The sequence below is a fragment of the Notolepis coatsorum genome (assembly GCF_963971535.1).
Source record: "Notolepis coatsorum genome assembly, chromosome: 20".
Lineage (NCBI taxonomy): Eukaryota > Metazoa > Chordata > Actinopteri > Aulopiformes > Paralepididae > Notolepis > Notolepis coatsorum.
Genome location: NC_140184.1, coordinates 31,984,013 through 32,011,581, shown reverse-complemented (window position 1 = coordinate 32,011,581; position 27,569 = coordinate 31,984,013). Strand labels below are relative to the sequence as shown.

The 27,569-nt window shown below is 45.3% G+C and overlaps 1 protein-coding gene across 8 annotated transcripts in view; it reads right to left on the bottom strand.

The window, feature by feature from the left end:
- Positions 1–27,569, bottom strand: part of tle3b (TLE family member 3, transcriptional corepressor b) — a 45,034-nt gene that overhangs the window by 3,251 nt on the left and 14,214 nt on the right. Inside the window, exons 6-21 of one of the 8 annotated variants that reach the window (XM_084337170.1) lie at positions 26,680–26,742; positions 26,433–26,537; positions 22,373–22,405; positions 19,255–19,459; positions 17,848–17,864; positions 12,973–13,095; positions 10,621–10,671; positions 9,383–9,538; positions 7,279–7,414; positions 6,838–7,013; positions 6,087–6,163; positions 5,479–5,728; positions 3,628–3,875; positions 2,918–3,065; positions 2,489–2,639; positions 1,724–1,800 (exon numbers count right to left, since the gene is read on the bottom strand). In XM_084337170.1, the coding sequence (XP_084193296.1) occupies positions 1,724–1,800; positions 2,489–2,639; positions 2,918–3,065; positions 3,628–3,875; positions 5,479–5,728; positions 6,087–6,163; positions 6,838–7,013; positions 7,279–7,414; positions 9,383–9,538; positions 10,621–10,671; positions 12,973–13,095; positions 17,848–17,864; positions 19,255–19,459; positions 22,373–22,405; positions 26,433–26,537; positions 26,680–26,742 (2,016 nt within the window). The remainder of the gene's footprint in view (positions 1–1,723; positions 1,801–2,488; positions 2,640–2,917; positions 3,066–3,627; positions 3,876–5,478; positions 5,729–6,086; positions 6,164–6,837; positions 7,014–7,278; positions 7,415–9,382; positions 9,539–10,620; positions 10,672–12,972; positions 13,096–17,847; positions 17,865–19,254; positions 19,460–22,372; positions 22,406–26,432; positions 26,538–26,679; positions 26,743–27,569) is intronic. The other 7 variants (XM_084337172.1, XM_084337171.1, XM_084337173.1 and 4 more) reach the window with 7 other exon arrangements.

Genomic DNA, 27,569 nt, shown 5'->3' with positions numbered 1-27,569 from the left:
GGAATGAGTTAAGGACTGTATGAGTTGTACCCTTCCTGCTGACTTGTCGTATAGAACTTGGATAAAAGCGTCAGCTAAATGACTAAATGTATGAGAGGCAGTGTTCAAAATGCACAAAATGACAGGTTGGTATCCACGTTTCTCTAAACCACAGTTTTTGCAATTTTAGGCTACTGTAGGGAATCTGTTCTCAAGTACTGTTTTTTTTTTTATCCACTTTTTCTCCCATTTTCTATATTTTCTCCCATCCCAATTTCGTATCATCCAATTCAACCCTCCCCTGTCACGAACGCTGTTTCTCGCCTCCCACAAACCGGCTGCAATGTGGACTAAGTCATACATAGCACAAGTCCCCTCCGGTACTTGAGGTAACAGCAGTCGCATCTTTTCACCTGCGCAGCTCGATCTCTCAGTGGCGAGGGAGTAACGCGTGGGAGGCTCACGCTGCCCCCGACACTTCCTGATTCTACTGCGCAGGCGCACCAACCGACCTGTAGGAGTCGCTGTCCACAACGCCCGATCCCCACCCATCAGTTTCCCACCCCCTAATACGGCCAATGTGTATTAGTATGAACGACCAGCTAAACTGAAAGCAATGTGGATCGCTGGGCTCGAACAGGCAAGCCCAGCGTCTCAGTCATTCGTGGCGAGCGCCTTTGCCCACTACGCCACGTTGTTCTCAAGTACTGTTTTGGGGGATTTGTACTTTACTCAAGTATTATTAGGTTTGTATACTTGTACTTTTACTCAATTACATTTCAGAGAAAAAAACACATACTTTTTACACCTTACATTTAAAATGCAGACCTACAAAGTACAAATCTCGCAGGTCCAACGATTTTAATTAGTATATTTGTTTCTTTGGCCGAATTAACGTTATTAATCCTGCGGCCGCACTTTATTTAAAAACAGCCAATCAAATCCCCATCAATGGAAAATTGCGCGAGACTAGAAAGTGGGGATCTTTGATTAAACACCTGCTATCAGAAGAATAGACGGTCAGATGGTGGACGGTCAGTTACCTTTTAGTACTTTTTTTTTAATAATTTTTTTTACTTTTACTCAAGTGTGTTTTTAGCCAGATACTCGACTTTTACTCGAGTACGATTTTGAGACGGTACCCATACTTTCAGTATAATTTCTGGGTACTTTTTACACCCCTGGTGGCTGGTGCCAGTGTATGGTAGCCATTGAGCCCACGTAAGCCAAGGCTGGGTGCTACACAATGGTGGTGGAGGAGGACATTTCCACCCTACACAGTAAAGCCCTTTGAGTGTCTAGAAAGGTGCTAATATAAATGCAATGCTTCGTTCATCTATTGTCAACGGTTGCCATGTATCCCACAGCTCACTGCATCTACACGGAAGGGGTCCCCTTGTTTTGCATGGGGGGGTGGTTGCGTTGGAGGGTTAAAACTAAAGCTCACATCATGATGTCACACTTACAGTTGGAGTGAATCATAGTGGCAGAAAACGTGACATCAAAGCATAAAATCCCCACATCTGTAATGTATACCGTAACATCTCCGGCAACCACGATACTTTGATTTATCACCTGCTAGCATAAACCGGCAATGTAAATCTTCCCTAGCAGACAATCCATTGGTTCCATGAATTTGTTTACATTTGAAAGCTTCTGCTTATTATGATAGTGCTTTGACTTCTCCTTACCAACGTGTGTGCATGTGTGTGCTTGAGTCAGTGTGTGTGTTGATTGAAGTTACCTGGAATATACTGGCACCGTAGGGCGTCCTCCAAGCATTCAGCAGATTGTCTTTCCCTGTGCTCACAAACCATTTACCTGGAAACAAAGGGAATGAGGCCATAAGCACACATTCTCGGTACGTGTGTGTGTGTGTGTGTGCTCGCGCACAAGTGAACATATTCAAGGTTGTCCTCAGATGCCGATTCAGAGACTGCACTTAAGCCTTGCCATGCATGTAATAGGGACTCACACTCGCAACCTGGAGCGACAGCTACCACTGGATTCAGTAATAACATTTTCCACCAATGGCTAGGAAAGAACGTAAGGGGGGAGGTAAATACAATTATATAAACAAGAATTAAATAATGCATAATGAAGGAGAACCCATTTCATTTACACTCCTGTAATTATTCAAATCGCCCACTGATTAATTAGCCTGCTGACTAGTTGATTGGCTAATGGTTTAATTAGTGACAGCAAGGGCTCTGAAGCAATGAGCATCACTTGAATTAACCAGGCCCGTAGTGTGCGCTATGAGACTGTGCTTTGGGGGTTCTTGGGGAAGGGAAATTAAAGTAGATTTTTCTTGCAAGGAAATGTTAGGCTGTGCAGAAGTTTATTTAAGATTATTTTAAACAAACTAGCCAATCTACCGGACTGGCATAACGAGCAAAAGAATACTGTGAAAATATACAACTATATACGATGTACATAAGTGTGTATGCATGTGCAAATTTGCATGAGCATGAACTCATACATGCTCCCCATGTGTGTATTTCCTTACCACAGTAGGCAAACTTGAGCGAGAGAACACAGCTCTCATGTAGATGGAGCTGGTATTTGTCAGGCTTGGTGTGATGGAGCACCTCTACATTGCTGCTCTCCATGCCCACGGCCAGCCACTCTCCAGTGGGGCAATAGCCCAGCGAGAAGATCTGCAACAGGGGGGGGTAAGTATGTGTGAATCTAAGAGCAAATGTATTTAACAATGTTAATTATTCACACCGTTTTCTCACATAAAAACAACACACTTTATGAATGACTTCATCCATGTGACTCTCATTCATAAGGGTGCTTAAGTGAGTACATCTGAGGTGTGTGTGTATTATGTTTGATTACATGAATGTATGAAGATAATGCATATAAGCTGCATGAGCTAATGTGTTTGGACATCCTAGCTCCCAATTATGGAAATATAGGTGTGCATGTGTACCTGGGAGGTGAAGTCGTGTTGTTGGAGCTGTCGCCCCTCCCTCAGGTCCCAGGACCGGACAGTGTTATCCAGCCCTCCGGTCCACAGTTTGGTCCCATCGTGGGAGATGTCGATACAGCTGGCCCCGTCCGTGTGGCCCTGGAACTGCCTGGAATATCACAGCCACCAGAAGGTATGCAAGAGGAAGGAAAAACGTTAGCTAGAGACCAAATTGTTGGTGACTGAGCCTGTATGTGTAGCAAGTTGTTGGTGACTGAGCCTGTATGTGTAGCAAGTTGTTGGTGACTGAGCCTGTATGTGTAGCAAGTTGTTGGTGACTGAGCCTGTATGTGTAGCATACAAATACAAATGTATTCACTTGGGTGTAGAGATGTCCGATATTATCGGCCGATATTGGCATTAAAATGTAATATCGGAAATGATCAGTATCGGTTTACCTTTATTTACCCAGGCAAGCAAGTAAGAAAAACAATTCTTATATACAAAAGCAGCCGGGGGGGGGGGGGGGACCCCACATATATATCGGTATCGGTTGATATCGGTATCGGAAATTAAAAGTTGGACAATATCGGTATATCGGTAAAAAAAGCCAATATCGAACAACCCTACTTGGGTGTCATTTGTCGATGACATTACAATTCTGTCCTACAGATCCCCCTTGGCTACTTCCAGACTGAACCTAAGGATGAAATGAGGAGAGTTGCGCTGACCTGACGAGGGTCTGGTTGTGGAGATCCCACACAGCGATGTTCCCGTCGGAGCAGCAGGAGAAGCAGACCTTGGCGTCGGGACTGATGGCCAGAGCGTAGCAGGCTGGGGCTGAGGAGGTGAGCTCAGCTTTGATGCGGGGTGTCTGTGAGGCCAGGTCCCAGATGGTCAGTGTACTGGCCTCACCACCCACAATCAGAGTACGGCCATCGGGCAGCAGCTTGCAAGAGCGGATGTAGTTGTCCCTGTTCTGTAATCGACAACAAATATTTAAATAAGGGGTTTAAGACCTTGATGAGCAAAAATGTACAAACGTGTCAACTTATTTCTGATACCATGGTTACTTCAGCAAACCCTTCAGTAGAACCTCAGCAACTTTCAACCATCAAGATAAGTCCCATGCCTCGTTATACCCAAGAAGCGCTTTTCCCTGACACTTTTTTTTAATGCCGCTGTCTCTCCAAGTGAAGATGTGGTTGTCAGCTTTAACAAGAGCAGCAGTGGAGAGAGAGGGGGGAGAGAGAGAGAGTCAGCTTTAACAAGAGCAGCAGTGGAGAGAGGGGGGGGAGAGAGAGAGTCAGCTTTAACAAGAGCAGCAGTGGAGAGAGAGAGGGGGAGAGAGAGTGAGAGAGAAAGAGTCAGCTTTAACAAGAGCAGCAGTGGAGAGAGGGAGGGGGAGAGAGAGAGCTTTAACAAGAGCAGCAGTGTAGAGAGAGAGAGAGCTTTAACAAGAGCAGCAGTGGAGAGAGAGAGAGCTTTAACAAGAGCAGCAGTGGAGAGAGAGAGAGCTTTAACAAGAGCAACAGTGGAGAGAGAGAGAGAGCTTTAACAAGAGCAGCAGTGGAGAGAGAGAGAGCTTTAACAAGAGCAACAGTGGAGAGAGAGAGAGAGCTTTAACAAGAGCAACAGTGGAGAGAGAGAGAGAGCTTTAACAAGAGCAACAGTGGAGAGAGAGAGAGAGCTTTAACAAGAGCAACAGTGGAGAGAGAGAGAGAGCGCTTTAACAAGAGCAGCAGTGGAGAGAGAGAGAGAGATAGCTTTAACAAGAGCAGCAGTGGAGAGAGAGAGAGAGAGAGAGAGCTTTAACAAGAGCAGCAGTGGAGAGAGAGAGAGAGAGAGAGAGAGAGAGAGAGAGCTTTAACAAGAGCAGCAGTGGAGAGAGAGAGAGAGAGAGAGAGAGAGAGAGAGCGCTGCTGTGGCAGCTGGCTGTTCTCCAGCAGAGCAGGATGCGAGTGAGAGATCAATAGGGCCGTGGAGGCTCTTGGTGGAATTAAAACAGCACCCTGATGGCTTTATAAGACTCCCATCACAACACCGGCACTCTAGCCCCACGTTAGGGGGCGGGCGGGTGGGAGGGCAGAGTGGTTGATGGTGTGGAGGGCTGACAGTATCAAACTGAGGTAGTTGGGAGGGAGTAATGAGCTGGGTAATGACAGGCAGGGTCGGCCAATCAGAACATCATTACTCAGCAGGCACTTTTTCCCCCCCTTCCACTAAGGATTATTTCAGCGGGGCGATGAGATGCTCCGCTGAATTATTCACATCTCCTCCGTCTGCTGGGTAAATGGGGAGGAGGGAAGCGGCAGATTGCAGCGGGGGGGTGGAGGAGCGAGACGACCGTTATATTCAAGTCTCAGAAGTTCTGTATCACGGCCCATTCGTTGTAGAGACTGCATACAAAACAAGTCTACGCTGACAAGTGACAAGTCTACGCTAAGCATCTCTTGTCACAGGGCATGTAATACAAAACGTGTAAATGGCGCCCAAATAAGAATAATCCGAGGCAATGAATCCCAATAGCTGTGAAACATTGAGGCAATTTCCTGCGGGTGCCACGTGGAGAGACTAGTTACCAGACAGTCCAGTTGGGAGACAGGGCTCTTGCTGCCTGGCTGGCTGATGTCCCAGATCTTCACGCAGCCCTTGCCGCCGGTGTAGACGTGGCGCGTGGGGTTACTGATAGTGACGGCACAGACCACCTCCCCGTGGCTGAGTGTGTTGATCTGGCGGGCATGGCGCGGAATGCCCGGACCTATCAGCGCATCCGGCGGGAAGGGGACGGGCTGCATCTGGCCATCCGCGCTCACATGAAAAGAATAAGCCCTGAGAACACAACATGGTGGGTTTATTATTAGTTTGAGCCAAGATGGTGGATGGTGTTTTCTTTTATTTCCTTTATTTCAAAGTCAGTGTAATATATACTGTAGACTTTATTGACAATAAATGGAAGAAATACAGAAGGGTACGGAGAACAAGTTACAATGATCATTGAAGATGCAACACAATAAAAGTTGAAAAATGTGCAACCTTTTAAAACAAAATGGCAGACAAAGCAGGGAGTATGTATTAAGCAATTCCCAAATCTAATACAGAAATAGCTAGCTGACCAACATTTTTTGCCATTACTAATGACTCAAAAACATTGTTGAAATATGCAAATACAAAAATGACAAATACTTACGGTTTTCCTCCAGAAATGGAAGTGAGGCTCGCTGGCAGGCCTGGGGCTCTCATGTGAGGGTGGGGATCAAACCCAGCCTGAGAAAACCAGGAGTTAAGAGTTAGCAAATAAGCAGTGCTAAGCACAGCTGTTAAGCTAAATAGGCATCAGTATATCTGTATTACGCCCAGAGGAGCCCTCAAACAAATGTTTCAAGACATTTCCTGAATGGCCCAGATTCCATTGCAGTACATAAAGAGGAGCTTTACACAAGGCTACAACATCCCACTTGCTAATGCTAATGAAAGACTGGGAGATTTTCAAATATGGAGATGCAAGAGTCTTCCTTTCTGAGCCTTCAGCATCTTGCTAAGCAACATCAAAGTAAAAGGAGCTTCTTAGCATTATCTTCCAATGTACATACAGAAAGCTGCAGCAAGAAAGAAAAAAAAAATATTGAAACAGTGAATTATTGAAATAGGAAATGAATGCTAACTTGGCTGCAAGTCATTTTGCAAAAGAGCGTTTGAGCCAGAAGCTGCGTTGGCCAATTCATACAGTGGCAATGCAAAAAAGAAAGAAAAGCAGCAAATGGCAAACGGATGGAGAGGGGGAGGAATATGTATGTATACGAGGTGAGGAGGAGGAATTCTAATATTCTCCGTTAGTCCCAAGTGTGTGATTACCTACTCTGCTTGTATGTTGAAGTAGGGAAATTGAGCTAGTCATTCATCTATAAATTATGTAGGAGTTTATGTTTATGCCGGCATACCATCGGTGAGCGTCCATAGGCGGCAGCAGCTGCGGCAGTCATCTGTGGTGATATGTGGAGACCGGCATAGACGCCTGGGCTGGTCAGGGAACCGTTCATCTCGTGGTGTCCCATCATGGCAAACGGTGTGGCATAGGAACCGGCGATCGACAAAGGTGTGCGCAGAGCGGGGGCAGCTGAGAAAAAAAAGAAAAAGATTAACACAAAGAAGGTTCATTTTGAAGGTTTCTGGACAACCCATGATTCCAAGGTCAAGTCAATTCACATCACCTAGAATGTAAATGTGCTCATCTCAAAGTGCTCTTACACATGTACACAACACACCTAGGTTACTTATTTTTAGACAAGAGATGTGAAAACACTGTTCATCTTACAAGTTAAAATGTGAGTACATAGCTCTTCATCAATGATCAACAACGTGTGTGTGAGAATGGGGCCTACCCAGTGCCTCCATGCCAGGCGGTTTGCCCATAGCCAGGGGCCGCAGTCCTGGAGTGGTGCTGGTGCCTGGTGTGGGTGCTTCGTTCCTGGGGGTGGGCGTGTTGGACTTCAGGCCCGGCGTGGATGACTTGTCGTTCTGAAAAGGAGAGAGATAGTCCTCGACTTTGGTGTTCTTTGGTGCAACTTCATGTTATATCTTTTTATTGAATGGTTTTTCAGATATATACACACACACACACACACACACACACACACAAGCATATATTCAGAAAAACAACAGAAATAGTGGACAGAAATAGTGCAACACCAAGGAGTGCAAATGACTCCAGTCAGTCAAAGCCCCCCACTGCCGGCCGGCGAGAGGGAAATCCAGAGTGACAGTGTGAGTGGCTGGCTCAAGGTAATCCAATTTAATTGTGACACTTCATTACCCGCCGTGATGGAGATGGGTGTTGGTGGTGGTATGGGCGAGTCCCTGGGGTGTAAGCCATAGTTTATAAGCCAAGCCTGTTAGCCAAGATGGCAGCCCCTCTCACTTATTCCTCATATTCTCATTTTCTAAATCTCACAGACCCAGAGGGTGAGGGACGGGTTTTAAGTAACACATTGGTGCATCAGGTGACGGAGGCAGGGACACGTGTAGTCTTTTACCAACGCACTTGCAGTTCCGTGTTCAGGTTCCGCGATCTGATTGGCCACTGATGTTTCTCTCTGCGCCAATAGCGTTACGCCTACTTCTGCCTCTAACAGCCTGCTAGCTAGCTAACGCCTAGTAACTAGTCCTAGTTCTATCACTGGTTAAGCTTGGCGACTCTTTCGAAGTTGGTTATGGTTAGAGTTCGGAATCAGGGCTGGTGGTCTATCGCCCTGCTCTAAACCAAACTCTAACCGTAACCAACTTCGAAAGAGTCGCCAAGCTTAACCAGTGATAGAACTAGGCGTCACGTGATTGGCGCTGAGAGAAACGTCAGTGGCCAATCAGATCGCGGAAAACTGCATGGTGCGTGTTGGTAAAAGACTACACGCAGCAGGGACACATTCAGTGAAAGGGTTAAGGGAAGAAGGGAGAAATGGAAGAGAGAAGAATCTGGTTACGTTTGTCTGAGGGAGGATCAAGAAAAGAGGGTGAGGTTTGAGATACCGGTAGGTTAATAAAGTACACTAGTGAGTGAGTGAGTAACTAATACTATTGTTCCGTTAGCTTAAACATTGCAGCAATTTCTCTTTCATTTCTACCTTCTTCCTTTGATTATTTTTTATTTTGCATTGCATTAGATAAGATAAGATTTTAATTTTTTGATCCCCTTGGGGAAATAGGATTAATATCATATTGTATATCAGATAGAGAGAGCGAGAGAGTTGGTTAGTGAGGGATGATAGAGTGATGATGAAGGGAGACTGCAGTTCCTCCGTCTCTGGGTTATATACAGCACAGGGCCGGGGGAACAAATACCCATTTATTGGGTAAACCATAAAGAAGATTGAGTGGAGCTGCAGGGCGAGGGGGCGGAACTCCCACACACCAGCCCCTTTTAGCAGCCAACTTCTAAAACATGTTTCATACTTCCTGCTGTCTGTGCAGTTTACACGGCATCAACGGCAATGTTGCACAATTGCAGCCTGTGCTCAAGGGGCTCCCTGCAGGGCTGGAAAGCAGAATTGTGCACCTCCAAGATTTTATAACGCAGATGGGGGGCCGGCAGCACAGACCAGTACAATGATAGCCGTTGCTATGGTGAGAGAATGTACACTTGGTTATGTGTGGCAACTGTGTGCGCCGCCCGCACCGTACAGACTGCAACAAGTATGAAACACATTAGCACTCTTACGTATGCACACTGTACGTATGCACACTGTACTCGCATACAGACAGATACAGAGGGATGGAGAGAAACATACAGACACGCATACACAGACAGAGAGAGAGATCACACTCATACACAGATGGAGAGAGACGCACACTTGACAACACCTCTTTAGTCAGTCAATTCACTCCACCATTACAGCCCCCTCATTTTCACTCCTCCATATTCACACTCAGCCTCCTCTCTTCTCTGTCACTCTGTTATACACACACTGCATAATCACACACATGCAAACTCACGTGGGCGTGGTCCTTGGCTTTAGAGGAGGGCGTGCTGCCAGAGGAGGCCACGGAGGCGGGGCTGTTGGGAGCAGCGTCCTTCTTCAGGACCCGCGATTTGTCCAGTCCGTTCTCTGGCGGAGAGTGGGCGGGGCTGACCCGAGGAGTGGCTGGGTCCTAGAGAGAGAGAAAGAGAGTCAGAAAGGGAGACTAAGCAAATAGACGAGTGGAAAGCCACTGGTATGTACGTACACGCAGGTCAAACAAACTGAGGCCACATGTGCAAACAAAGATAAACACACATGCATGCCGTTTTACATTCACTTCAGTAGCTATATCCTGCTCTCTGGGTATTCTTTGGTTCCGATCTAGCAATCTGATTGGCCAAGAGCCGTGCGTTACTTGCTATAAGATAACGACTAGGAGTTGCTTAGCAATGCAGAACTGAATTAACTCATCAAATCTCGACCTCAGTGTTTTTGAAGATGACCACCGCTCTGATGTCATTTACTACAACACACTCCCTGTTGTCTTCTACCCACTTGTTGGGAAGGGTGCGACAGGTGTTGAGGAATTCAGAGATTAATGGTTGACAAATATTGCTAAAGTGTTTATCAACCTGCGAACACTACCATCTTTCACAGGCTAAATTTTAATGCTGGAGCGATACTGATGCCATCATATAAAACTAGATCACAAGGAAATTCATTAACACCAATCACGTCATGCTAGGGCTCCAAAGCTCAGATATTTTGAAGGGGAAAAATATTTTATATCCACTTAGTACAATTGTAATGTCATCAACCAACTAAGCTAGCTAGCTAATAGCCAACATTAGTGAACTTAAGTTCAGCAATTTTGTGATATTTAACTAAATAACTTATTTATAATAACTTAGTTATTATAGTATTTTATCAGGTGAAATACGAAAGTGAAAATTATATCAGCTTCTTTGCTCTGCTAGTGAAAAACCCATATCAGTGGACCACTATCAGAGATGCTACCGGTCAAACACTATCAGGGATACTATCGGTCAACCACTATCAGACATTATACCGGTCAACCACTATCAGACATTATACCGGTCAACCACTATCAGACATTATACCGGTCAACCACTATCAGAGATGCTATCGGTCGACCACTACCAGAGATGTTCGACAAAGAGTACAATTTCCAGACTGTAGAATGTTCAGCCACTCAATACAGACATGCATATTCACACACACACACACACACACGCGCACGCACAGTCTTACCTCATTGGACACATCCACAACCAAGTCATCACTCTTGTCTCCATCGCTGTCCTGTGTTAAAGACAAATCAGAATTGGGTTAGCCAGTGACCGGTGGAATCCCTACTATACTATAGTACAAACACCGCCACCCACTGAATGACTTGGTAGGAAGCAGCTTTGCTACAAAATTCCCACATGCAGAAACTGACTACACACCAGGAACACTGCGGCAGCAAATTAATAAATAAATCAGGAATCATGTGACCGTGGGTCAGTGCATGGTTAACCATAATGGATGGTAGTGGTGATTTGTGTGTTCACAGCACACTTCATTACCGGTATACAGACGATGACCATCTTGTCATGCTACACAAGTGTGTGTGTGTGTGTGTGTGTGTGTGTGTGTGTGTGTGTGTGTGTGTGTGTGTGTGTGTGTGTGTGTGTGTGTGTGTGTGTGTGAATGACATTTTATTTTCGTGTCAGGCTGTACGGTGAAGGCTGAGAAGTGTCTAGAAAACGATTCTCGTTCCCACCTCAGCGGACTACACAATTTTCACTCTGGGCTAAAGATCTATTGGTGTAGATTTAGGAATTAAATGTTCTCCATTTACAATCCTGCCCGTTTTGCGGAATAAGAATTTTAAAGTCGGGACTAGATCTTTCCTCGCAAATGGATACTTGGTCACCACAGAGTTTTATTTGACGTAATTGGTGCGAGTTCAGTCACGTATATTGCGCTCGACCAATAGCAGCTCTCTTTGTTGCGACGATACGGCCGTCGGGTGACAACAAATTACATCCACAGATTAACGGTACATCATAACAGTACGAAAATGGACAAAAAACACCTTCTAAAGTTCGCAAAAAGGCTTCTAAACAATGTTATATGCATCTCACGCCCATTCAGAAAGAAAGTGTACAAGATTTTACACAGACACGGTGGGATAGATATAGAAACTGCGTTGAACGGTGGCTTAACCTACCAGGCCAGAATCATACCATTGTGGAGACATATAAACATTGTTTAGAAATCGATTTGTGTCATAAATGTCATGATATATATCTGTATATCTGTATGTCGTGTATGTCATAAATGTCATGATGAATTGAAAATGGGGGACCCCGATTAGATTAGATTGTACTTTATTGTCATTATATTTGCATACAACGAGATTTGGGACTCAAACCTAAAGGTGCAGTAATAAAATCACAAGTAATAAAAGAGAAACATAAAATCCTATACAGAAACATAAAATGCTATACAATAAGACAATGTTACAGTCCTGTACAATATACAAAATAACAATATACAGAATAGCAATACACAAATAACAATCGGTGTCAGACGGTAGTGGGTGGGTATTGCACTGTGGATATTGCACATCAGAATGTTGCACAGTGTGGGAGGAGGGGGAAAGGTGAATTACCCTAGACCAGTCTACCTTTGATGGTCTTAGCAAATATGTGTGCCCCCTGTATGGCCAGCCAGATCAGCTAAGAATGTGAATGATGCAAGATATAAAGCATTCTGCATGGCATCATCGGCTTTGCCAGAACTCTCAATGCCCCCGACAAGTGACGCATTGTACCAACACTGCAAAAGGGCCAATTACCAAGCAGCTATAATGAGACATGCATTGAAAGCTATGATGTGTGCCCCTTCACCTGTTGGCAATGGGTGGCACGTCGAGGATGGCGAGTTAAAAGTGACCTGGATGACTACAAATCCAGCCCGTGATAGTGTGTGTTGCAGGTAGTCCACTGCGGTTGCAAACAAGGACAATTATCCTTTCGCGAGGAAAGATCTATTCCCGACTTTAAAATTATGATTGCGCAAAACGGGCAGGATTGTAAATGGAGAACTTTTTATTCCTAAATCTACACCAATATATCTTTCACCCAGAGTGAAAATTGAGTAGTCCGTCGAGGTGGGAACGGGATGAAACGATACAGCCTTCACCTTACGGCCTATTACGGGATTATAAGACACCAAAAACAACAATTGAACATAATCACTTCCCATGGTTTCTAAGCTACACCGTGCACACCATCAGAGGCCAAAATGCATCACATATATGTTATTTTCGTGCGTTTATCTCAAGCTTTCTCTAAATATTCAGCAAGTGCAAAAACCCTGTGATCAAAAATCCATTTTAATCTATCTGCATCACTAAACCACATTAACTCAAGATTTTTACACCCGTCAAATAACTTTTGACGCAACTCATAGTATAGTGGACAATAAAACATAAAATTAAACTCATTCTCAATATCGATACCACAGTAAATACAGATCCGCTCCTCTTCTGCGACAGCCCGGTAACGTCCAGTCTCGAGGTGCAGGTGTGTGTGTATAGAGCAGGCAACTCACATATCTGCTCATGCTGTCCTTGTCGTCCACCTTGCGTTTCTTGGAGTCGAGGCCGTAGTCGGAGGAGCCTCTGTGCTTCTCGCTGGCCGCCCGCAGGCTGTCCGACGGTGACACAGAGTTGTTCTGCCGACAAAAACAACAAGCACAAGACATTAATCCAAATATAACCTAGGACTTTGTTATCGCCTCTGTATCTGCTATAGGGACTCCCTTTACACTTCCATGAAAATATCTACAGCTGCTCTCTCTATATTTTGATTTGTTTTTCATGAACATGGGGTCTCTACTCACTCCAGTCCCCTTAGCAACTCCAATTTACAGTGACGGCAACTAACTGTATGGGTATTAATAGTAATCAAACAAACCCTATATTCACCAGGAAGACTACAATTGAGGAGGCAGCACTGCCAACAACAAATGTCCTCCAGTCAAGGGGATGGTATGGGTCTTTAACGCAGTAGTGACTCAAAACACAGAAGATCTAGGGAGATGCTACCCAATGGATGGCTTAAGCATGGCTCTAGAGATCCTATTCCTGGGTCAAACGGTCACCATATTCACTATGGGGTTAAATGCCCCACACTGCTAGATCGAATTAGACTGGCTGGAGGGGGGGGGGGGGCGGATGCAGGGTACAACAAGTATTCTGGGATGGCTGAGCCTGAGCTCCACTGTCGCCAAGGCAATAGAGCAAGGAGGAAACAGAGAAGGCAGCTGAGCAAATCGTGGAACACACACGCACACCCGCATACACAGAATAGGGCCATTGTGAGGGGATCCAAATTACTCTTGAAGCTTGTACAGTCACACAGACATATGCAGGCACACACAGACACACACACACACAAGGCGTACTGCTGACACACACACACAAGTAGGCGTGCTGCTGCTGACACACACTCCTGTGGAGGACAGCACCATGGGCTCACCAGGCGGTAGTGCATAAAGCTGAGTGAGAGAGCAGAATGGAGCAGGGAAGACAAACAGAAACACAACCTAACTACTAATCTGCTCTCAGGCTGAGGTTACACCTTTCGTATCATCTTCGTATTGTTTTCTTATACGCATCGCCGCGTATCGCCGCGACGTCATGCGCCTCGAGTCACACTTTCGTTTTTTTTTCGTTTTGTCACCAGAGCACACTGATGTAGTACACTGCCAAAGCAGTAGGTGGCAGTAGGTGGCAAACATGAAGGCAATTTCAACCAATCAGAACGAATGTGCCAATACACTTCCTGGAAGCTCCAGCAAAGAAAATGTAAATAAGGCAGGCGCCTATGCCGCGCCACCATCTTGCTCAATGCAGCAATTCTTTTTTCAGCAAAGCCTAATAAAAGTGCAATAAACAAAACGGATACATTCACTGTGTGTTCTGCCTGTCATTTGTTGATGAAACAAAACTAACATCAACACAAGTGACCACCAAGAGCGGATAGTTTAGGCTAAAAAACGATCGGATGCATTGTAGCATTGTTAGCTGCATGCTAACGTCAATGGAGTATTGTGGCTAGAAGCTACCGTTAGCTCACGCTACTTAGCCAGCATCAAAACTGATGATATCGCGAGCTATCAGTAGTTAGATAACATTAGAGACAACGCTGTGTGTATTAAACAAAGGTGAATAGATGACTGGGCCATTTTGTTTAATGCTTCTTAAGTTGAAAGAGGAACTCTGAGCTAACGGGGTCTGAATCCTGATAGCTCACGTTAGCCAGCTGCTCATGCCATCGGTAATGCTAGCAGAATGAATGGATGTAAACTTTATTTAACATATTGCATATGGGTACAATACAATACGGCTCAATACAAACAATTGTTAAGGGAATGCAGACTGTTGTAGCTTGGACTGGGGTCCTTATAACAATAACTTGACAACACATGGTAGCTGAAGCTATTTGGGACACGGAGCTCTGTCCCACACACACACACACTCTGCTGTCACCGGAAGGGCACGCAGATGGTATCTACTGCGCATGGGCGTTTTCGCAACAACGGCTAGCGTGCTGACTACACGCTGTTTGTCGACTCGTTTTTTTGCGTATCTCCAAACGCAAACACAATTTTGCGTTTCAGCCGTATCCACAAAAAAACGCCAAAATACGCGTTTCTGTGTAGATAGGACATCATACGTCGTCAAAAACGTATAAAAAAACGCCAGGAATACACTAGTCTAACCTCTGCCTCAGACACCTCAGTGTCAAGGACAGAGCAGCAACAACGCTAACCAGACAACATGGAGTTAACACTCTCCCGTCATGGCTGCACATAGTAAACACATAGAAAAACAAACAAACTACTGGAGCAGAACTAATGACCCCAGGAGAATCAGACTGTGTGTCATCTAGTGTGTGTGTGTGTATGTGTGCGTGTGTGTGTATGTGTGTGTGTGTGTGTGTGTGTGTGTGTGTGTGTGTGTGTGTGTGTGTGTGTGTGTGTGTGTGTTATGACCAGACACTGGTGGACTCCTGGTCAAGACCACTCAGTGGCTACACATTGAGTTGTGTGGATGGAGTGTGTGGGGGGGGGTGACAGAAAATGAGTGACGAGAGTTGAAATGTAGAGAAAGACGGGGGGGAGGCAGGGAGGAGGAGAGAGAAGCCATCTGAAAAGGAACAAAAAGAGGGCAAGAGAAGGTGACAACAGAAGCAAGGCGTGAAAGAGTGAGAAAAGAAAAGAGAAGAAAGAAAGAGAGCAAAACAGGAAAGGCACTTGGCACCCAATGAGAGCCTAGCAGTGTGGCATTGAGTGCCTCCCAACCCCCCCCCCACACACACACGTCCGGACAGACTGGCACCCTCTCACATGCTGGGTTTTTTAGTCTGGGCATCGGCGTGATGGGGCGGCTCTGCCAAACAGGCAGACAGACGGGAAGGGAGGGAGGGAGGGAGGGAGGGAGAGAGAGAAAGACTGAGCCCTGAGGGCAGCATTAGGTCGGTGTGCCCATTCACAGCCAGCAGCACAGTTCTAATCCCTGCCTTCGTCAGAGAGAGGAGGATATGGTGAAGGTGGGTGAGAAAGGAGAGAGAAAGAGAGAAAGAGAGAGACAAGTGGTGGAAGTGCCAATGCTAACCTTTTGTCCATTAAGAAACACCAACAAGAGAGAGAAAATGGACAGAACACAGGCTGAAAAATGAAGAGGCAGAAGAGGGGGAACAAAGAGAAAGAGCTACTGGGCTTGAGGGAGAGAGCGTGGAGAGGAGGGTAGAGGGCTTGGAGCTGGATAGTGATGGTCAGAAGGGCTCCAGGCAGCGTGCCCTCGCCTTGGCTGGTGCACAAAGGAAGCAATTCTTCCTGACTCCTGTCAGCCAACCACACCTCTCTTCCTCGCGCTCCCCATCCTACTCGGCTCAAAATATGGACATGAATGTTGCTATTGTGGCTCCATAGAAAAAGGAGAGAAATGCTTCTAGCTTCTGTGGATGCACAGATAGTGGTATTGGATATAGGCGTCTGTACCGTGCAAATCTCAAATTAGTTTGACACATTGTCCAGTGGTCCCAAACTACTGGTCGGGGGCGAGGAGGTAATCTGGAGGTTCCCGGTTTGGTTCCCGGTTTGATTCCCGCTCCTCCTGGGCAGCGTGTCAAAGTGGCCTTGAGCAAGACACTTAACCCCTAACTGCTCCCGATGAGCAGGTTGGCAACTTGCATGGTCGCCTCCGCCGTCGGTGTGTGAATGAATGGATCAAATGTGTTCAGTAAATATAATAGATATGTCAGTAATTCAGTATTGCTCGATACTTAAAAGTATAGAATCTGTATCAACAGGTGTATCCTGGTGTTTGTTATTAAAACAGATAAACAGCTTAAAGTTGAGAGGAGAGAGAGAGGAACCGTCTCCTCTTACCTCCTAAGGCCCTTATTTTTCCTGTCTGCCCCTCGTTCATCTGTCCATGTGAGCCTGTGACCTTTTAAGGCATGCTTAGACGAGACTAACACTGCAATCTCCCCCGACGGCCCTATCAGATGACCTGAGACAAGAGGCTAGGAAAACTATGCTATTGTGTGTGCGTGTGTGTGTGTGTGTGCGCACGGGGTAGACATAGTATTTGCAGGTGCTAATCGCAAGGAGAGTTTTGGTTCCCTTCAAACATGAGTGGGTCTATTCAGGCTGGCCAGCCAATGGGAACTCAATCTGGCCGAGCAGATCCGACAGAGCGTCGCGCCCCGGCTAGCTGAGAGATTTAAGCCAGTCTAATAAATTGGGACTTTAACATGAGGAGGGGAGCGAGCGAGAGAGGAGAGCGAGAGAGAGACGGGGGGCAGAGAGAGAGAGAGAGAGACAAAGAGATGGGGGGTGGAGGGTGGGAAGAGAGACAGAGAGAGGGGGGTTGCAGATGGAGAGAAACAAAGAGAGAGGGGACAGAGGGAGGGAGGGAGAGAGAGGGGGGCAGAGAGAGAGAGAGAAAGAGGTGGGCAGGGGAAGAGAGAAAAGTGGTGGAAGTAGTAAATTAATGAGAAACAGGAAAGAAAATGGAAATGAAGCAAGCATGTGAAAAAACATGAAACATAAGGATTTCAGAATTGGATACAGACAACCTAAGTCCTCTAAATTGGCGTGGAGAACAAGACATAGAAGGGGAGTCAAAGTCGCTTTTAATTGTGCTGAAATTAAAGGAGCTAGCTGACTATTAATCCCTGCCCAGTGATTGCAGTCATTTTCCACCTGGATGGATTAGATGGCACTGGCTTATTTGGTTAGACTTCATTATTTGATTTCAGTCAGCTTATACCCCCCAGAGTATAAAAATGTGTGTGTTCTTACAAAGAGAGCATGGGTTTCTAACTAAGACAGACTTATAAGTTTATGCAAAGTATCCCTAATCGTCAAATAGAGTCAGAGTCAATGTCAAGAGACAGGAGAGTATGAACGTACCGTACTCGACTCGCGCTCTTTCACCAGAGGAATAGCCAGGGGAGAGTGAAAGGATGATGGGCCAGGAGAGAGAAAAACAAAATACAAGTTAGTATGGGTGGTACCACCACTCTGCTATCTAACCATACAATAGCACTGAAATTGCCATTCACTATGACATTTCTGTGTATACAGAACCTCTTGTGGACATCAAAATGAATGGGGATTGTCGCTATTTTTAGCTATTGCTATGTCTGTTTTGTAAATGAAAAGACAAAAGGTTAGTTATGACATTTATCAGTTGATTTTACACTCACTACAGCCAGGCACATAGCCCCTTTCGTGACGTTGATGCACGCCAATATGCTTTGGCCAGTGAATACAACAGTCACTTGCTCCTTTATGGGAACGCAAGCAATATCCACCATGATGGACTGGTTTTGGACGAACGGTTCATATACAAGTATCCCAGAGAAATGTCAAAGGTACTCACAGTTGCACAAGTGTTTCACACAAAGATACAGGGTGGTTTGAAAACTCGGCGTTGCTAATAAACATTTTAAATTATTTGTATAAACGAGTAAAAATCACTGAGGTAGCGTTGCGTCTAAATGGCTTACTCTTTTTCTTCCGCATTGTGACATGCCGGAGCGCTGCGATTGCTGGGCGCACCAGGCATGTGACAAAGCAGAAGAACAGAAGAAGCCAATCTCAGCGCTCCGGCATGTCACAATGCGGAAGAAAAAGAGTAAGCCATTTTGATGCAACGCTACCTCTGTGATTTGTACTCGTTTATAAACATTATTTAAAATGTTTATTAGCAACGCCGAGCTTTCAAACCACCACGTATCTTTGTGTGAAACCCTCGTGCAACTGTGAGTACCTTTGACATTTCTCTGTGATACTTGTATATGAACCGTTGGTCCAAAACCAGTCCATCATGGTGGATATTGCTTGCGTTCCCATAGAGGAGCAAGTGACTGTTGTATTCACTGGCCAAAGCATATGGCGTGCATCAACGTCACGAAAGGGGCTACCAGGCACAGAGACAGCTGGGCCCCTGAAAATGTCCAGTGAATAGACCCTCCTCAAACCTGCTCAACTCATATTAAACATTGCTTCATGCTGGCCTCCATCGCCCCCCCTAGCAGCTGGGCCCCAAAAACCTACCCCCCCCCCCCCCCATATGGGCGGCCCCGACTACAGCTAAGATGAAGAAATACTGTTGTTATTTGGCAATTCACAAAGGTGTAAATTTCAATACAGGTCTTGATGTATGCGAGCAAGTGGTATTAGCCCTCCTCTCATGGGACAACACGTCCACTCTGCATGCAGCTCTGCAGAAGTAACGAGTGGGGATATGGGGTCACAACACAGTCTAAACCGTCCCAGGTATCAACAGAGCCAGTGTCAGGCTGTGCTGCTCACCTCTGTGCTCCAGGTCATGGTGGTTCTTCTCATCTTTCACAGGTAGGTGTGCCTGGCTGCCCAGAGCGCCCAGCGCTAGCAGGCCTGAGCCTGCACCAGTCACTGAGGGGATGCCAGGGGGCTGCAGGCCTGAGGGGTGGGGGGGCAGCTGGATGGGCGGGCCGTGCGCAGCGTGGGAGAGGTGCTGAGCCTGGAGCTGCTGCTGCTGCAGGATGGTGGAGAACGACAAGAGACGAGACATAGGACAAGTGGGCAGGCAGGCGGGAGGAGCTTACACAAGTGACTGACTGGAACCTTGAATTTAGGCTTGTTCAGGATGAAAGTTCAAACATGTTCTACAGTGTTTATGCTCAATAGCCAGCTGACATTGCCTACCGTAGAGTGTCTTGGTTCAATCGTGACTCTACATAGGCACGCTCAAATCCATGGGTTGTTAAGAGAAAGATTTCATTGTTTACAACTACATTATCTGGTACAATAGTGGGGAACTAATAGAGGCTGAAACCTCCAACGCTCTTCTTTATCTCTTGCCATCAGCAGCAATATGGACCAATTATCCAAAGACATGTTATTTCTAATGGGGAAAACAACCAGCTCTGTGCAGAGTTTCTACAGTGATCGCTACAATGGTGCAGCCTTTACCTCCAGGTAAGGCTTTGCAATATATTTACATTTATTGTTCTTTTATATCATCAAGTCATGATAGACAATTGTGTTGTCTAAATTAAAAGCTGCTATTTGGCAAATGTCCAATCGTTTGGAATGAAGACCATGACACTCAACCACATACAAATAACGTGGAATAAGTAATAACTACGCAAAGTTTTTTTTGTTGGGCTTATTCCATGTGTGTTGTTGGTTGTACGTGTTCCTTATTCGATTGAAAATCTTACAAATAAATACCATATTTAATTATCAAAATGAATTACAGTAAGATTTCTCAGAAAATTACTTTTAATTGATTTTTTTTTTCATTTTGATACTGAATCACACATCCTTTACCATGCAGCCCGATATGATGAACATCAAATGGATTACTTAACCATTACATACGATACAGTATATACCGATACTGATTAACGTGATATTTATAATCACTTAGCCCTCAACACCAACCCCTCATCTCTAGTAGTGACAGGTTGACTTGAAAACAAAGATATCCACACATTTACTAGCCAATGCCTGCAGGTTTAAAATACATAAATACACACTCACTTCATTTATCTTGCATAATGTCCCTTAGTCATTACCATGATGGGCAGTATTACTGTGCATAAACTCCACACAAAATGTTTCACAGAAAGGTCACATCCCTCATCACACCATCAGGAAACACTTGATATTCATGAGCTTAGCCCCAAATGCCAGCAACTCCCAGAAATTAGACAAATAACCACCACGACGACATCCAAACAACTGTGGTTAACAGCCACTCCACAAGATGCCTGCTCTGACATCTAGCGTTCCCACACTCCCAAAACAACAGTTTCAATCATATTCAGGAAGAGGCCCTGCAAAGGGTTAAAAATCCATGCAAAAAGAAAACCTCAGACGCTTTCAACACCCCCAGCAAGCCAAACCAAGCCAAGCCAGCAAGCCTGCTCCTCTGGCCCTCGAGCAAATGCTGTTAAGCGCAAAGAAAACCAGTAGAACACACATACACACACACTTAGCCCTCCCAAGAGGCCGCCAACGTCTGGGGGAGAGAGAGAGACAGTCTGAGGGGGGGGGGGGGGGGGGGGGGGGGGTAGATGGACGGGAGGGAGTTACACAGCCACTCAGGCAAGAGGGAAGCAAGTGCTTTAAAACAAGGTTAAATAACACTTAGTACATCCATCATCTGCCTTTCAGACCATACTCCTCTGCCTGCTAGCTAGCACCACAAGAACCTCAGCCATACGTTCATTATGGAACACGGAGAAGCTAGAGATAACACAGCATTAAGGGGATTTAAAACAGTAAGGGTTCATTTAGCATCATCCATTTAAAAGACTTTAAGAAATAGAATAGTAGCCATTATACAGCAATCTGGTTATCTAGTGCTGGTCCTGGGACTAAATAATGAATATATAGGCAACTGAGATTGGGGGGGTTAATGGATATTGTACTGGTACACTAGGCAGAAGTCTCTTTGTTGTGAGAACGAGGAAAGGGGAGTGGGGGGGGGGGGGGGGCAAGAACAAGAAAGAGGAGAGTGAGAATCAGAGAAAATAACAAGGAAATGAAAGAGAACGAGTGAGGGATGGAGGCAAGGAAGGACGTCCCTGTTGAGTGTGTCTAATGAGGAAAAGCAAGCAGGGAGCATTATCAGGAAGCCTCATTAACCAAGCGCAGCTGAGAGGAGCAGCGGAAGATGTGGGAGGGAGGAAGGGAGGGCTTGGGAGTGTGTGTGTGCGTGTGCGTGTGTGTGTGGGGAGGGTGGGTAGCAAACTGCATCGGCCTCCAATTCAATATTCACGGATTATGTGTAAACGCCGCCCAAGCTCAGACGACTTCTGCAGGAAACAGGCAATTAAAGCTAACTAGGCGAAGCCAGCTCCCCGCAGTATGGTACTGTCAGGTAGCACTAGCATCAACCCACTACCAGCACAAACTGGCTGGCAGACTGGCTAACGAGCCTGGCAGTAATCACAGAAAAAGGATCTACATCCAAAGGCTTTGAAATAGCTTCTCTATCAGATTCCCTTCGATGGACGTGAAAGAATTTCAAACTAAATATTGAGTCACAATTCAAAACTTTAATACATTTTTTTAATGGCCTCTAGATACATTTATGTATTGCAGATAGGACAGAGATACAGTGAGCTTTAAGGTTAGCTTCTCTGGTGGCAGCAGATACAAACACACAGTGCCGTCAATAGCCGTCTAGATCAGTCAATACTACTCAGCTCCTTCATCTACCCAAATCTGTGCCAATTCAGGAAGGCAGACCAGAGTGAAGGTGCCAAGTATCCAGAAGTACCTAATTCAGGTTTTGGCTTCAACAGTAAGTCATCTCCCTTTACAAAAACACTTGGCATGCAACAGCAGCAGGCAGCGATTCAAACACACTTCAACACATCAACAAATTGTTTCCCCTCTTTTTTTTTTTTTTTCATCCCTCCCTCCAAACACTGACCATGAATGCTGGGTAGACAGCATGAGGCTGCTGCTGTTGAGTCAAAGAAAGAGCAGATTTAGCCATATGCTACTGCAGATTACATGCTAGGAAACTGCAGGCGGCACTGGAAACAAGAACAGATTATGCCGATAACAGACGTAGCTGTGTATAAGACCGACTGCTAAAGGTAATAATGATCCTAGATAGGCAGCTTGTATATAAGACCTACTGCTAAAGGTAATAATGATCCTAGACAGGCAGCTTATATGTGTGTATATATATATATATATATATATATATATATATATATATATATATATGATTAGTATTACCTTTAGCAGTAGGTCTAGACAGGCAGTCTGTATATAAGACCTACTGCTAAAGGTAATAATGATCCTAGACAGGCAGCTTGTATATATATATATATATATATATATATATATATATATATATATATATATATATGATTAGTATTACCTTTAGCAGTAGGTCTAGACAGGCAGTCTGTATACAAGACCTACTGTTAAAAAGGTAATAATAATCCTAGACAGGCATACTCCTGTATGTGCAGGAGTTCAGTCAAGTGAAAATAACATTATTCAGTGATATGAGCAGTGAAAAAGATAATGGTCAGTGATGTATCAGTCCTTCAAGATAGCCTCAAAAACGTCCAAATGCTGAGTTCCCCCACCCCCCAATTAAAATCAGAATATGCCCATTGACTCTACATCATGAAATAACAAAGACTTTCCTTCCTATATGTAAATCTCGGGTGGAAGTATTAACAGTGTAAAAACAAAGCCACATGCCACTACAGACAAGCCTACACACTGTTCTGGAAAGGGGCACACACACACACACACACTCAAATGAGATGGAAATTTGACCACCTAATCTTCCTCAATATAACACGCAAAGGGAGGTGAGGAGGAGATCCTTCCAACCAATGAACAGGGTGGAGAGAAAACACAACACGCCGCTGTAATGTTTTACACAGTGAGGACGTGTCCTGAAGATTAGCATTTACATAAGGGTTTACTAGGATAGATAAGCAACGCGCCAACTGTAACTGAGCTGTTAACCATTATCCAACGCCAATCCTCTTACTAGGTCTAAATTATGGAAATGAGGGACTATGGAAATAAGATAAATGCAGGGAACTATGGAAATGAAGCAATAAAACACTGCATATGACACTTTAAAAAATCAGCTTCAATCGCATGCGCCCTCCAGAGATACAATATAACATTGTCTTCAAAAGATGATCATTGGGGTCTGTTTTTGAGGCCATGTGCTGGTTTATCAGTCTTAACATTAAGACATTCACCAAACAATTACTTCAGGTTTCAGTAATACTGAAGGACAATAGGACAGTATTTTCGAAATGGCCAAAGGTTATGGAAACATGATGTATGAAATAAAATAGTCATGGGGGGGGGGGGGGGGGGGGGGGGATTTCAAACTTGAAACAAAACGAGGGGCAGCTGATTCTGGTGGAACGTGTTGTTAATTGGGTTAATTGTTCACCTCTAGCATGGGGGGGCGGTACTACATGTCCTCACAGAAGACTGACCCCAAGGGGCCCCCGACTGGCAAACATCTGACAAGGGCTTTGGTATTCAGCCAGAGGTCAGTGTGTATGTATGTGTGTATACATGTGTGTGTGCCGTTTGTTGTGTGTGTGTGTGTGTGTGTGGTCGTGTGTGTGGTCGTGTGTACACAATCTACTTTGTCTCTCTCCAGCTACTGTAGTAGACTGCCTGAGCCTGCTGGTTTCTGATTATCATTGGATCTTTAATGACAATACATCCTCCTCCCCCCCAAGCCTCTCCTTCATTCACACTAGGGAAACATGGAGATTGATCACCTGTCATGACTTCGCCCAGCAAATTAAAGCCCGTTTTCCTGTGTGTGTGTGTGTGTGTGTGTGTGTGTGTGTGTGTTCCTTAATGGAGGAAGGGGAGGGGCGGGCCCGGTGGTGGACAGTTTCATCGAGCCGGTGAGCCGGGTTGAGGACGGAGGAAAGAGGAAGTAATTACCTTGAAAACGGGGGTTGCGCTCCTGGCTCATTTACCTTAATTGAATTTCGATATCTGCCTCCTGTTAGGCTTGACCCCCTACTACCGGGACTCGCTAACCGCTAACTAACCTCTGCTCCAAGCAGGCTAATCAAAGGGGTCACTTATTCGTCTGGGGCCAGGCTGGCTATTAAAAACCAGCTAGCCTTTTAGCTTTTAAATAAGAACAGATGGGGCTAAATATGGATGATCTGAGAGGGTGGGACGCTGAATCGCTAAAGAGTGCACTTGGTCATAGAGTGAATTATGAGGGGCAAGGAGACTGCCAATTCAAGGCCTGTACTTGTAATTCAAGGTCAGTGGCTGTGACTGAGGCCATTGAAATTCCCCCCGTGATATGACACTGCCCTAAGAGGCTCCTATACCTTGCTGTTTTTACCCTATTTAAATCAGTTCAGATTAAAGATATTCGAAGATTAATGATTTTCCCCAGCGTCGTTAGAATAGTAAAGAATCTGCTTAATAAATGCCTAGTCCCCCCTACCACTCACACACACACACACCTCATCTTATTGAGGAATAGCCAATACTATCTGACCCCAAAACACTGTAATCTCTGATCCAATCAGAATGCTGCTCCTACCCTGACCTTTGTAATTCGCTCCACTATAGGGCGAGCGGTAGGGCCAAGACTGTTGGCTAGAGCCCCTTATCCAATTAAAGCAGTCGGGCCAAAGTGAAATCTGAGTCAATCCCCATGATCTGATCAAAGCTTTAGCAGTGTTATCTCTACCCTGCCTACCAGGAGAAACCACTCAGCCAATGCAGGAGCTGCCTTGAAGGACTGTTGACCATGTAGTGACCATGTATGATAACCAACATAAACTAAATCAAAATAGTGAGTGGTATTGACAGTGCATACAAAAACAGTGTGAATTTAAAGGGGAATACCACCCATTTTAAGAATTCACATGTCTTTTTCCTGTGCCCCAGGGCAGCTCAGTCAGTATTTGTGAACACACACCACTCTCTCCTAAAGCTAGACATGAGAGAGAACCCTCCAATCGGTGCGGTGATGGTACCTGGGATGTAAAATCTGGGGCTGCTCGATAGGCAAGGAATGTGACTCTTTTATGAGGCTATCAAATGTTTGTGTGAGCTCTTACACCCAAATGAGGTTCATGTTCTAGGATTGATAGAAGGTTGGAATCATAACTAAAACCTCATTTGGGTGTAAGAGCTCACACAAACATTTGATAGCCTCATAAAAGAGTCACATTCGTTGTCTATGGAGCAGCCCCAGATTTTACATCCCAGGTACCATCACCAATTGGAGGGTTCTCGCTCTCATGTCTAGCTTTAGGAGAGAGTGGTGCGTGTTCACCAATACTGACCGAGCAGTCCTGGGGCACAGGAAAAAGACATGTGAATTCTTAAAATGGGTGGTATTACCCTTTAAATAATAATAATAATAATCCTTCAAAAACAGGGGCAAACCTGCACAGGGGAGGGAGAATGGCATGGCTAAGCGTGTACATATCCCAGAACACTCACAAGCATGAGGTGAAGAACAACAGCGTGAAGAAGAGACTCTCACCCCTGTCCCCCTTCCTGTAATGATCACCTTTTCCCAAGACTTAATGTCAGCATGCAGCATGAATGATTTAACCCAGGTCTGTCCAAAAGGAGGAACGCGGCAGACCAAATTCTAGTCCTCCAAAAAGGGTTCCGGAGAATTATTAGATATTTAGTCTATTTTAAATTTAACTATTTGAGTGGGGATTTTTAAACAAACCCGACCGTTACAATGTAGAAGCACACTACCATAGCATTAGACCACCAATGTTACATTTCAGCTGTCAAAAAAGGTCTGGGTACCCCTGATTTAGCTCCGACCTCTACTTAGCCTTTCAGCTGAAGCACACTAACGCAAAGCTTCAAAAGCAGACTGTAGCGTGTCTGATAAGCTTAGCAGCCTATAGCGCCGGCGGCCCCCCTCTGTGCGTGCAGGCTTGCCCCTGGCCTGAGGTCAAATGAAGGAAGAAGAGGGGTATACACACGGTGAGAGGCAGATTGGGAAGTCCACGTACCCCGATGATGGCATTCAGCTCAGTCATAGTCACCTGCTTGGCTCGCTCTACAGCCTGGGCCACCTGCTGCTGGTGCTACACACACACACACAAACACACACAGACACACAGAGATGAAGTTACTAAAGTATTTCTAGAATAACGAGAAGAAAAAACGTTATTTAGTATAACAGGTATGTTGTTATATTTCAACAGTGTGTGCGATGATGACACTCACCTCTTGCGACAAAAAAGGCATGATCTGAGCGAGGATTGCATTGAGACGTTTGGCGATCTCAGTCTGAAGGAGAGGAGAGACAACGTTAGGATGATCACAGCTGCGATTAGTGAAAGACGAGGCATTTCCAGGATTAGGTGGTCGTAATACTTCATTAGGTAAAAAAACAAACAACTCAAACCAAACTGTACAATCCCTGTGGGTTGCATGTAAAGGCAAGTATTGTCCACCGACCACCATACACCTGCACACACTCCTGAAATCTAAATGGACTAGGTACCGTACAGATGTATGGATGGGTAACTAACATGCATACAAATTTTCCCAGAGTCCATCTGGAAAGATCATAAATTTTTTAACTAAATGAGAGCTGCCTTATAACAAAACCAAATTTGCCCCCCCCCCCCACCCCCCCCCCTCTCCTGCCTCCATTAGACCAGGCCCTTATTTCATTAGGAGGCTGAAATATGCTAATGCCATCTGGCTGGAGAGAGAGAGAGCTTAACGAGGACCATGCTTCATAATTACTGCTCAGATAAAGAGAGAGAGGGGGGGGGGGGGGGGGTTGGACGGACAAGCTTGATACATAAAAGGCAGACAGGTTAACCGACTAGCCCTATCTATCAGAGCCATCATTGTTATCGAGCGGAGAATATTAGCTGGGAGAGTAAGATGACACTGCAGGGATAGATTCACACAGAGCACTTTGCCGTGTGCCGCGCTCATACAAATGGATACGCTCTGCGCCGCCCGCCTACTGCACTTCAATGTCCCAAGACATACCGCCCACAAATCCATTTCCTTTTTAAAATCTCTAGTTTCCACAGAGGGGAGGAGAGAGAGAGAGAGAGAGAAGAGAAGAGATGTGGGGAAGTGAAAGCCCCTGAATC